Below are 12,419 nucleotides of genomic sequence, written 5' to 3'. Positions count from 1 at the left end.
ACGGTTGAAGGACAACTGTAAACGTCATCAACCAGAATGGGCTGATCCTTATCCAACCAATCAGCGTTGTTAGTTAGAAATGTGGGTTGGTCTTAGAAGCTCGTTCCAGCTCTCATATCTTGTTTGTATAAGGCGTTGACGCACTAGTCGAGTTGGTCTTTAGCTCTATCGATCAATACTTTCTAATGTTCACAACTTAAAATATTTATCATCAATAAGCATTAAAATTATCAAACATTGTTTTTGTGAACCTTATTTTAGAACTTAACTATTTGTTCTACTATTTTATTAATCGATTTAAACTTTCTCTGACGTAACCCTTAAAATGCTCGAACGCGCATTATAAAAAAAAACATTTGATTGACATAAGAGCTTCGCAGCTGCCTCGAACTTGGCAACGACATACGACTGTTGATCCAGATGCGCACGTTCTGACAGGATGATTGATATTTTCACCTTACTACTTTATTAATTCCCACGAAATGTCATGCATGAAAGGAAATGTGATTAACGGTTGCGAATGGGCCGAAATTATATTTACTCAGGCATCTTGTGGCAAAAAATAATCACTAATCCCTGTCATGCTCTTGCTACTTCTATTTTTATGGCTATTTTTATATGCATATCTCAATCACTATGAAGCCTTGCGTAACATTACTAACGTATTAATATTGAGAGTAGTTTGGAGAAGCTAGCACTCAGTTCTAGCCTTGCCCTACCATTTCAATACCTAATGGTATTGATAGTAGCATATTTGACGGGTGCTCGCAATTAAATAAAGTAGTTATTATTTTTAAAATTGTTTTCGAAAATTATTTCGTTACTGGTTGACTTACGCAACTTGGAAGAAGCCTAGCTGCAAGATTACCTCTCGTGATTAGTTGTAGGTGTATATACCCGTGTAACGTAACGGACACACGTTGAGGTGTTTCCAACGACCGGTTTGAACAAAGAGAATTTACATCCCGACTAATTCGCATCGGTAAAAACCATTAAAATTACGAGAAAATATAAAAACTAGATCTAAACGAAATTGAAAACTCTAGATCTCGTAACTCAGAAGGTTTACATTTACAAAGATCGAAACTCTACATATTAGTACTGATGCTTTTTGTCAAATACTTGTGTTTTTAATTATACTAACTTTAATTAAATAAGGCGTGCTCCCACAGGCTTTGGAATATAGAGTTATGGGAAACACAAGGATATCGTCGATTCCTTTTCGTAGTCAACCCCCTGTGTCTTCCGCATACGTCGAGTTCCCCCCTTGAATGTTGTGACCTCGCACACTCTGCCATTCTCCTTCCCATATCCAAGCTCAAACCGTCCTATGTTGATTATGCCTCGTTGTTCAGAAATCAGCGCTTTTGGTTTGTACATTTGATGGAATTTAAATCTCCCTATCGTAACTCTTATAATTTTAGTAACATATTCTTGTTGGCTGTACATCAGCCAGTCCAATAGCTAACAATCGTGAACGATCTCAAGATCTGAAACTATCTAACTGTTGATATTAAAAAAGTTTCTCACCAAGTTTAAAATTTCATATGCTTAAATCGTCATTGGCTTCGCTGTTTACGAAATGTACAAAATTATCTCTGTTTACACTCCAACGAATTCACGAACAGGTGTAAATGTTTTACTTTAACATGGTGTGTATGTTAACGTCATGATATAATTACGACCCAGACTGGTCGAAAAAACAAGGATATAGCGTTGCTGAAGTTAGAAACCCCTATCAAGTACAATAGTCGGGCCCTACCCGTTTGCCTGCCTACCTCTAACCTGCCTGCAGGCACACAATGTTGGGTGACAGGCTGGGGTGCCTTGGAAGAACATGGTCACGGTCCAGAGATCCTGCAACAGGCTAAAGTTAAAGTACCTCTCGTTAGTAAGCAAAGCTGTGGTTATGTTTACGGTTCACTCACATCGAGCATGCTCTGTGCTGGCTAACACACTGGGAAGATTGATTCCTGTCAAGGGGACAGCGGGGGACCCTTGGTGTGTAATGTGAACAGAAGGTGGCATCTGATGGGCGCTGTGAGCTGGGGGATTGGCTGTGCTAGAATTATGCGGTATATGCTGATATTGTACGCTTCAAAAGCTGGATAAATAATGCGATGTATATGTGCATAAAGGCCGATTTCCACTTACAGCGAAATCGTTCGCCAGCGAAATATTTGCATGTTTTCTTTTGAATTTTAACAGCATAAATAAATTAGTTCGACTTGACTGTTCTCGATTCAAAAGAAAATATGCAAATATTTCGCTAGCGAACGATTTCGCTGTAAGTGGAAATCCGCCTTAACAATTAAAGTTTGACACATTGTACTTTTTGTTGTTTATTTTGGGACATTAAAAATTACGTAGTGATCAACAGCGTCTCTACAACCTGTTATCATACGACTGTCCTCTTAAGGGGATGGGAATGAGAAAAGAGAGAAACAAAGAACTTTTGAAAAGAATGCATAATATATCCTAGTAAGACTAATCCCTCCCTCTTTAGGGAAATTTCCTTAAATTGTGGAAACGCTGGTGATCTAGAATCGAATTATGAATAATACAAATATTAACTTTGTAATTAAATAAATATTAATCGTGTCCTCTTAAAATTGGTCTGGAATCTACTTTAAAAGAATATATAGTTGTTGGTGAAAAAAGCAAGAGTGCCCAATACTATTTGATTTGCTACTCATTATATATAATAAATATGTATGAATTATAATGAATATATATAAAGATATTTCGATGACTAAGTCGCACCAGTATCATGGGCGTATTGTTGATTTTCTAACTATAACTATATAAACTATATAAATTATTACAATGATACATTAAAAAAGGCTTAAAATGACATTTACAGTTAAATTATGTTAAAAATACGAGCATGAAAATAGAATCATATCAAATTATCAACTGCGGCCACATTGGCGTATGCAAGGTTTAATGTTGATCCAACTATACTTTTTGTTTAACGCTTCAATACTTTGATGTAAATTTGGACAGTAATACACGTTTGCATTTGGCACGTGATTGCTTACTATGGCGAATGGTAAATTCTTACTTTCATGTACTATACAAACCAATGCACCTGAATCTCCTTTTCTTGCGAAATCATCGGCATGTTTTCCACGAATTTTATAAAAACCGAGATTCATGTCGTTTGGCAGACAGCTTGTTGTTATCGCAAAAAGTTCCCCTTCTGTTTCGTCGGATTCCGAGCCATATTTCTTGACTTTAGGCAATTTACCCATTTTCATGTACGTCTTGAATATTTCCCAGACTTGTTTTTTACTAAGTAATTGTGATTCAACCTCATTGACAAGGACAGCAATAGCGTCAACGCAGGTCAGCTCAGGTGTGAGCTGGATCAAACCAATATCATTTTTGTCGTCGTATAAACCACACTCGAACACTCCCAATACTGTTTCTTGATTCATATATTCGTACCGGCTACCAATACATCCAGCGGCGTCATTGGAGCAACAGTCTTCTTTCAGTTTGTTGTGTGCTTCGAATATGTTCTCCGGTAAATCGTTGAAGCAGTAACAAACATGATAGGAGGTGATGGCGTAGTGTTTTTTGTTGCTTCGCACCTGGGCAGCAAGGACTGCTATGGTTCCGCGTTCTTCATTTTGAACATACAGAGTATCACCAGAGCTAGGTGCTCGAAGAAAACAAGAGGAAGTTCTTAATCTCTCTTCATCTTCATCGTCGCTCTCCTGGATAAATTCAACGAATGAGGCGATGTTATCACCAAACAACTTCTTTAGGTCCTCCATCGAAGGTTCTGTGTTTCGAGCGTAGGTGATGCTCATTTGCCATGACTTTTTTCCTTCATCAATCCCAATATGGAAATCTTTTATCCAAGAGAATCTAATAAGGGAGTTTGTATTGTTTACTCAAATCAATTTATGAAAGTGGATCAGAGTTATATAGTTCATTTATAAGGTGGCTTATCCTTTAAGATTAAGGCTTTTCTACGCTCGCAATTAAAAACAATTTTGTTAACAAGTACGATCGTACTATAGTGGACCAGAAACTGCGTAACCGAGTTTAATTTCTGAACTGCATTGTATTTATAACAATGGAGAGGACAATGTATTTCTAATCGTTAGCGTTTACTTATATATAGGCTGAATATATTATTATATGTATATATTATTTGCTGCAAATATATCAAAAATTGCTTGTAACTTGCTTCAAAGGTCAAAAGTAAAAATTCGAACTCCGTCAATCGATGCGGAATATTGCTTAGAATAATTGTGCCAAGTTCATTCCGATCAAACAAGTAATGCTAGAGCCCTAGGATTTTTTAAAGAGCGTCGCCCCCTAACAACCACAACAACAACAACAACAACAACAACAACAACAACAACAACAACAACAACAACAACAACAACAACAACAACAACAACAACAACAACAACAACAACAACAACAACAACAACAACAAGATTAGCAGCGGTTAGGAACCAGTTCCTGGTGCTGCAAGAATATGTAATAATTATATTCTTGTAATTTTCATGCTTTGATGATGGTATCACAATATAAGTAAAGATCCTTTTTCAAAAATTTTTACTGTCCCACTGAGTTAACGGACCGAAAGCTTTGCAATAATAAATACTTACGTGGTGTAACTACAAACTAATTCATTTATATGTAGTAATTTGTCGAAAGTAAAGACTGTGTGATCATAATAGTGTATTAAAAATTGAGAACTTACTGTCTTAATTTGATGATGTGGTTGTAGTATAATATATCTTTTTAGATTAATTGGTATAGTAAAGGAACATACCTTTCACTTCTCAATTCATTTACGCAAACCTCTTTAATGTCACAGTTTTCGTCAAATACGTTTTCTTCAAACCATTCATTATTTGTTGACCCTATTTAAAAATAAGATTTAATTACCGTTGCATTCATGCTACTTTTGCATGGAAATTCAGGTGTTACCAGGGGCGTCGCGAACGAGTCAGGGTTGTATAATTTACTTTGCATTATTTTTAGTCAATATATACAACGCACAACTTTTCGCTCCTTAAACGGCGACTACAAGTTCTCACTAAAATCATCTTAATAGTCCACGAGTTGTCTTAATTCATGATAGATACTCGCTTATTTAACGCCAACTAAATAAACTTTTAAAACACACAGACATAGACCGAACGCAATGCGGCAAAGGGAAGCGAATTTTCAGTTTTAGAAGCACATAGATCATATTAGAATATGATGATATATAGTTCGCGTCCGATCTGTTTGGGCATTTATGTTACCCGTGGGTCCACAAAACATGATGTTGAAATGGACAAAACAAACATGGTGGTCGAGGGTCCACAAAACATGATGTTTCCCGAGAATATCAGTCAATAAGTGTCTTATTATTATATAGCAAGTTTCAAAGGAAACAACGGGTGAAAATAAGCGACACAAACGTACTAGGCAAAACTAACAGAGAGACTTTTCATTTTAAAAAGAATTCGGCTGAGGTTCAAACTTCAAAGGTAATATGTGACGTGGTATCACGACTTGCAGTTTTATTAATCCCCGGTGGTTAAAAGCATTAACCCCCGTTCAAACTGGTTCAAACCTGACAAACAAGATTTTGTAGTAAACATTCGAATAGTATCTCACCTGACGTAATTTTAACCAATCAGATTCTCAAACATATGAACTTCGAAACTTGCTATATAATAATAACTTATTATATACCGGGTGTATAAAAAAAATGTCCCTTCTTTCTAAGCAAACTGCGGCTCGTCTGAGCATGGTAAACATTGAACGGCGAACCATTTGTCTGTTCTGCCTCAAATTATCCATTTGGTTCGAAATTCTTTCTTGCAAATCACCTATGCTACCACCGGCAAATCTAGGCGAATGGACAGACAAATGGTTCGCTGTTCAGTGTTTACTATGCTTAGACGAGCCGCAGTTTGCTTATAATGAAGTGGTGGACATGCTGAGGATTAACATCACGAATAAATCGCTTTGTTTTTGTGTTCAGTTTCTCGCTTTAATTTATTCATTTGCCCAACCTTGCACGAGATCGGTCACGCTAAAATCAACGATGCATTTAATCCACTGCGCGCAATGAAATATTTGTCAACTTTAGGGGTCGCGCGTTGCTCCCAGTATGCATTATTTTTCCTGAAACTTTGACAGTTTATTAAAAAGCTTTCCTACTTTTAGACAGCTAAATCATATCTCAATTTCAGCTACACATTTTCGCGCGCAAGCCCTCTCAATATCAGTGCAAAGGAACACATCCCCCGGTAACATAATTTTGTTAATGAAAAACCAAACTTGGCCTAGGTATACCAGATAAGTCTTAACTAATCCCAAGGAACACAAAAATTTGCCAAATTCTACAAAATATCCTGAAAACGAAAATTTTACATTTGGGACACTTTTTTTGATACACCCTGTATAATGTTAAGAATTCAAGCAATCTCATTGGTCGAGAGCCATGATCTAGAAGAGGACAGACGACACGAAATGACGTCACAGAAAATTTTAACGAATTTAATCAGTCATCTCTTGTTTTACTTTGTCAGCCAAGCACATTTAGCACGTGTCTTAAGCTAGTCAATAGCATTTCGTCAATCTAAAAAGATCATGTACGCGTAATAGTTGCAAAATTTCTACTTTGACAATTTTCCAAGTTTTTGGGGGAAATTATTACCTGTTTGTTTTCGGAATTTTTCTGATTTTATTATACCATATCGCCCCAACGGCTCGTGGTCGCTTCTTATCACAAATGACGTCATAAGTCCACCTACTACCGAACAGACACATACCTCAATGTTATCAATTTGTTAATTACTTTATTACAATCAAATTGCCGGAAACAATACTTTGAATTTTTTGGAGTTCTAAGATATGTGCGTAATTTTCAAGTAATTAACAAACACTTCGCATCAATTATGGCACAACAGCTGCCTATAAAGTTAGACAAAGCAATTCTTGACGTGTCTACCTAAGTCCAGAGCCTTCGCCAAGAGAGATAGTTATGAACTTGTCTATTTTAGGCAGTTTTTATACCACATTCGATGCTAAGTTGTTTGGAGACGTTACCACACCATTTCGAACAATTTCTAAATCTCTTTACCATTAAAAGAAACAGCAGAAGCTATTTTGACTGGAACTTTTAGAGTTGATTCGTGCGTGCTGATATTCATGGCGGACGATGATTTCGTTGCTTGACCGTTTTTCGGAGCTTGAATACTCGGAATACCCTGAAAGTAAGCCTGAAAGTATATAATAGCTACAAGACTTATTCCTCAATGTATTTTCCCTTTGGAAATATAATGAGTATTGTTTTCTCAATGTTTCCCTCGAAGACATACATTAGCTGTATACTATATATCTAAAGAATTACAAGAAATTTTGATGCTAAAAGAGGTAATGACTTTTTTCTGTTATTCGTTCTAAGTCACAATCGGCCTTTATATTACTACTTCAATCATGTATACTTAGCTTACCTGAAACGCGACTCTGACATGTATCAGACTGCATCCGTTGTAATGTATTAGATCACCGCTGATAATGCTTCCATCTTCCGTTATCTTCATAACATTACAAATAGTGTACGTCCTACTCACTGGTCTGTCGTACTTGAAAATACAAGGCCTGTTTGGTTTTACCCAACATTCTTTGAAACCGTCGTACTCATTCACATCAGACCAAACATCAGGAAAACGCATGACCTGAAATCTAACTTTGATGTTGGTAGCATTGTTTGGTAACAGAATCAAACTTCCAGTACCATGAGCCTCGTGATTTTTCTTTTCATCGTTCACTTTATAGTCAACAAGCATCTTGGAAAGCCAACTTCCTTCAAAAATATACATCAGTTTATGCTTACCATCACCTCTCTCAGACCTATTTTAATTATCATGTCCCATAATATCCCTTACTCTTTCCGAATACTTGTCCCCAGTCAAGATATAAGTGCAACACTTTGGTGTATCGTACTTAAAAATATGAGGCTTGATTTGTTTTACCCAATCATTCTTGAAATGGTTGTATTCTTTCACATCACGCCAAACACCAGGAGAGCGCTTGACCTGAAAGCTAACTTTGATATTTGTGGCATTGTTTGGTAATGGAAAGGCGCTTTCGCTACCTTCAACCTCATGATGTCTTGTTTCACCGTTCTCTACAAAATCAACGAGCATCTTGAAACACCAACCATCTTTAGAAATATACTGTAGCTTATGTTTGGCTTTAGAATTGTAGGTGGTACCATCGCCTTTATCTAGCCTATTTTTGTAGCCTCCCATCAAATTTGTATGCGTTTGGGATGATTTTTTTTGTTCTGACTTATCGATAGATACCGTGGTTTTATCAATATCAATTGTTTCTCGTCCAACTGGTTTGTATTCATCGTCATTTATCGATATTGCTCTTTCCCAATCCAAGTTTCCATCCAAAGTGTAGGTGCAACTCACTGGTGTGTCGTACTTGAAAATATGAGTCTTGGTTGGTTTTACCCAACATTTTTTGAAACGGTCGTATTCTTTCACATCAGACCAAACACCAGGAGCACGCATGACTTGAAATCTAACTTTGATGTTGGTAGCATTGTTTGGTATCAGTATCAAGCTTTCACTACCATGACCCTCGTGATGTTTCTCTTTACCATCCTCCTCATAATCAACAAGCATCTTGGAAAACCCACTAATTGCAGAGAAATACTGTAATCCAACTTGCTTGCCTAAATAATAATTTCTAGGGATCTCTTTCACCTTTTCATGAAACCAGATTCCATTTAAAATATACGTGCAACTCGCTGGTCTGTTGTACCGAAATATATGCGGCCGGGTTGGCCATATCCAGCGTTTATTGAAGTGATCATACTCTTTCACATCAGACCAAACACCAGGGGAACGCTTGACTTGAAATCTAACTTCGATATTGGTAGCATTGTTTGGTATCGAAATCAAACTTTCAGTACCATGACCTTCATTATGTACTGTTTTACCGTCGACTGCAAAGTCAACAAGCATCTTAGAATGCCAACTTTCTCTAGAAATATACCTTAGTTGATGTCCGTAATTAAAGCCGGGTAAAGGAACACAATGCATACTACTTCCATGTCCAATTACTATCATATTATTGCCTCTTGACGCTGAAGTTTCTCTTAACCTTTTTTGTGTTGCTCAAGTTCTCAAAGAAGAGTTTTCAATATAGACGAAGCATGTGGCAGTCAAACAACTATAGACCTTCACCCTGGCGATCCCACGCACCGCTGTCCTAATACATAAGTCATGTAATTAGCACCAAAATTAAATTATAATTCACGAAAAAAATAAGACAAATGTACCGTCAGCAAGAGACACTTCTTCATTGAGTGTTGTAACTTAATTTTTTTCAGTTGTCTGAAGCTTTACTGTTTGCCTCGTCTAAAGAAAAAAATGAACAGAAATTGAGCGCATGCAGACTGAGTTAGACTTTTCCCATCTTTATCTGTTTAACAATAAACAAAATTGGGAACAACTGCAGGCTGAATTTATGGTTATATATCATACAATCTTCATGTATAAATTGCCTGGCAGAGTTTTCTTATCATTCGCCCATTCCTATATAGATATCGCCAAAATAAATGTATGCAATCGGAAAAATATAAACATGTTTCATGTATATATAAATATTAAACATATATTAATATAATTATTTTACCGACTATTAAAGCAATTTTATCGCTATAACCGATAATATCGCTATATTATTACGTGTCTTTATCGCTGCGGTGTTCAGATGCAAACGCTCGACCCTGTAAACGTGGCATCAAAACGAAAAAATTTTAGAAACGCTTAGAGTAAACAATCGAAAAAGCTGTAGTATACTGATTAAACTAACCTGGAAAGTTAAAGCCGGAATATTTCTTGTCAGAAATGTGGCATAAGATCTTTTGTTATAGAATAGAACTATGGAAGCGAACATATAGGATTATTAAGTGTCGCAGTTTTTTATATACATCTTGTAGACTTTTGCTGAAGCTTTCTTTCTTAATTCACAATATATATAACTTATTTTCCTATGAACTCGGCGAAGTTATCATATACGCCGACTGAAGTTGACAAAATTCGGTCTTTGGAGACTCTATGATCGTGAAGTGTAAGGAGTGCATGACCAACAGGAATACAACTTATTCGTCAAAACAAACTTCATTATTTATTACTCGCGATGGAAATTTGCATTTGCAGGAAATTTGCAGTTAAATAAAGTGGTTATTGTTCTTTAAATTGATTTGAAATATTGCATCAGTTGACTCGGTTACCCACTCGATTTTTATTCTATTTTCAAAGATTTCTAATTCTAATTCTGTTCCCCCATGCACTGCTCTGCGGTCTCCCCTCGGAGTTCAAATGTGGTTTAGCGACTATACCTGAAATATTAAAGAGAACTTTTCGAAGTCAACCTGATATTATGCAAAAATAATTTACGTTAATTTAATATGAAAATTTCTCAGGTTAGAACACTCGCTGGAATGTTCATAACGACCGATTTGAATAAAAAAATAACATTTTCCGGACTATTTCGCATCAGTGTAACAATTACAAGAAAATATTACAAACTAGGTCTATACGAAATTGAATATGCATGTACGTACCTTAAAATGATTATGTTTAAATTTTACAAAGATCAAAACTCCACATAAAGGTGGGATGCTTTTCGTGAAATAGCTACTTGTGTTTTCCTTTCGAATTGTTAACGACAGTAACATAGTACTGATGAATGACACGGATAAGTTTTATCCAGCGTGTGATTTGCGTTGTATGAAGCTTGGATCGTCAATCGTGCAACGCAAGTTTATTCAGCGGATAAAAAACACTATGCCCTGAATAAATTCATCCGCCGACTGAAGTTGAGAAAATTCGCTCTTTGGCGGCTCCTTGAAATGTAAGGTCTGCATGACCCAACAGGAATAGAACTTATTCATCAAAACAAATTTATTATTTATTATTACTCGCGATGGAAATTTGCATGAGCATGCATGCAGTTAAATAAAGTGGCTATTGTTTTTAAAATTGATTTGAAAAATATTGCATCAGTTGACACGTGAAAGAAGCCAAGCTGCTAGGTTACCCACTAATTGGTTATCTTATTCTATTTTCAAAGATTTCTAATTCTAATTCTGTTCCCCCACTGCTCTGCGGTCTCCCCTCGCGGAGTTCAAGACTAACTTGGAAGCCGAGTTAAAAATTTTTCACCAATGTTGACCTTTATCACGATCAAAGCGTTCCCGTAAATCTCGTGAGATGAAATATAATTATTATCGTTCTCAAATTGCAAATAAACACAGAAATAAATTTAATTTTGGCAAAATATACATATTTATACATATATACATTTTTCGAATTTATGGAATTTATTTTTTCGATCAACTTTCAAATGAGGTTAAGCGACTACCAGAAATATTTAAGAAAACTTTTCGAAGTCAACCTGATATTATGCAAAAATAATTTACCTTCAATTCATATAAAATTGTCTCAGGTTCAAACAAATTTTACAAAGATCAAAACTCCACATAAAGGTGGGATGTTTATTCGTGAAATAGCTACTTGTGTTTTCCTTCCGAATTGTTAACGACAGTAACATAGTACTGATGAATGACACGGATAAGTTTTATCCAGCGTGCGATTTGCGTTGCATGAAGCTTGGATCGTCAATCGTAAATCGCTATCCATTGAATAAATTTATCCAAGGTCCTGCGGTAGTTTGAATCCACTATCCAGTGGATAAATTCGAAGATACAAAATAACACTGTAAACGTTTACAATGAAAAAGGTTCAATAATGACAAAAATGCAATATTCCTGTTACTGCATGGGTTTGAACAAACTAATGCACATGATCGTACTCACTATTAAAAATGCTTTCGAAGTGCAATCCAGCCATTGTTATATTTGTCACAGCAGCGTTTCACGATGTGTGCACGTACATTCCCTTTCCTTGGTGTTTTTCTGGACATCTTTACGATGAAATTTACTATACACTTCTTATCAGTTTATAAACCCGAATGTGCATGCAAAGAAAGATTCAACCTATTCCCAGGAAACTGCTAATATTGTTTGAACTAAGTAAAACCTTATTCATGCATGCAATATATAGACAACAAAGTTACAAATTTTGCTCTTCGTTTTGATTAGCCCGAGGATTAATAGCTAATCGTAAAAACGTAAAAAATAGTGTTGATAAAATTTTTATGGAACCGAAAGGCAAAGCGTTACAAGGTGAAGACTCAAGGAATTAAATTGCAACTGTTCAAATCGTAAAAGAAATTCAAGTCTTAGCAACAAGCGGCATTGCGGTACGAAATTTCAGGAGAATCCTGGTCTCTCCGGGTAAATTTTAACTTATCTATTGGATAGCTTTCTCCTCCACTGTCCATGCTTCGTGCAACGCGTTTTTATC

At 36.1% G+C, this 12,419-nt stretch overlaps 1 protein-coding gene across 1 annotated transcript; it reads right to left on the bottom strand.

Moving 5' to 3' along the window:
* Nucleotides 1-2,752: 2,752 nt before the first annotated feature.
* LOC114541895 lies at nucleotides 2,753-9,238 on the bottom strand. Its single transcript, XM_028561691.1, has 5 exons — nucleotides 7,482-9,238; nucleotides 7,109-7,235; nucleotides 6,683-6,778; nucleotides 4,799-4,889; nucleotides 2,753-3,876 (listed from the first exon to the last, which is right to left on the bottom strand). The coding sequence occupies exons 1-5, from the start codon at nucleotides 7,848-7,850 to the stop codon at nucleotides 2,913-2,915; spliced, it is 1,647 nt and encodes a 548-aa protein (XP_028417492.1). The 5' UTR covers nucleotides 7,851-9,238; the 3' UTR covers nucleotides 2,753-2,912.
* Nucleotides 9,239-12,419: the final 3,181 nt, after the last annotated feature.

Source organism: Dendronephthya gigantea, unplaced genomic scaffold, assembly GCF_004324835.1.
Source record: "Dendronephthya gigantea isolate DGI-Jeju-01 unplaced genomic scaffold, DenGig_1.0 000319F, whole genome shotgun sequence".
In the NCBI taxonomy this organism is placed as follows: Eukaryota; Metazoa; Cnidaria; class Anthozoa; order Malacalcyonacea; family Nephtheidae; genus Dendronephthya; species Dendronephthya gigantea.
Note: the sequence above shows the minus strand (reverse complement) of the source record. Positions and strands in the feature narration are given on the sequence as shown.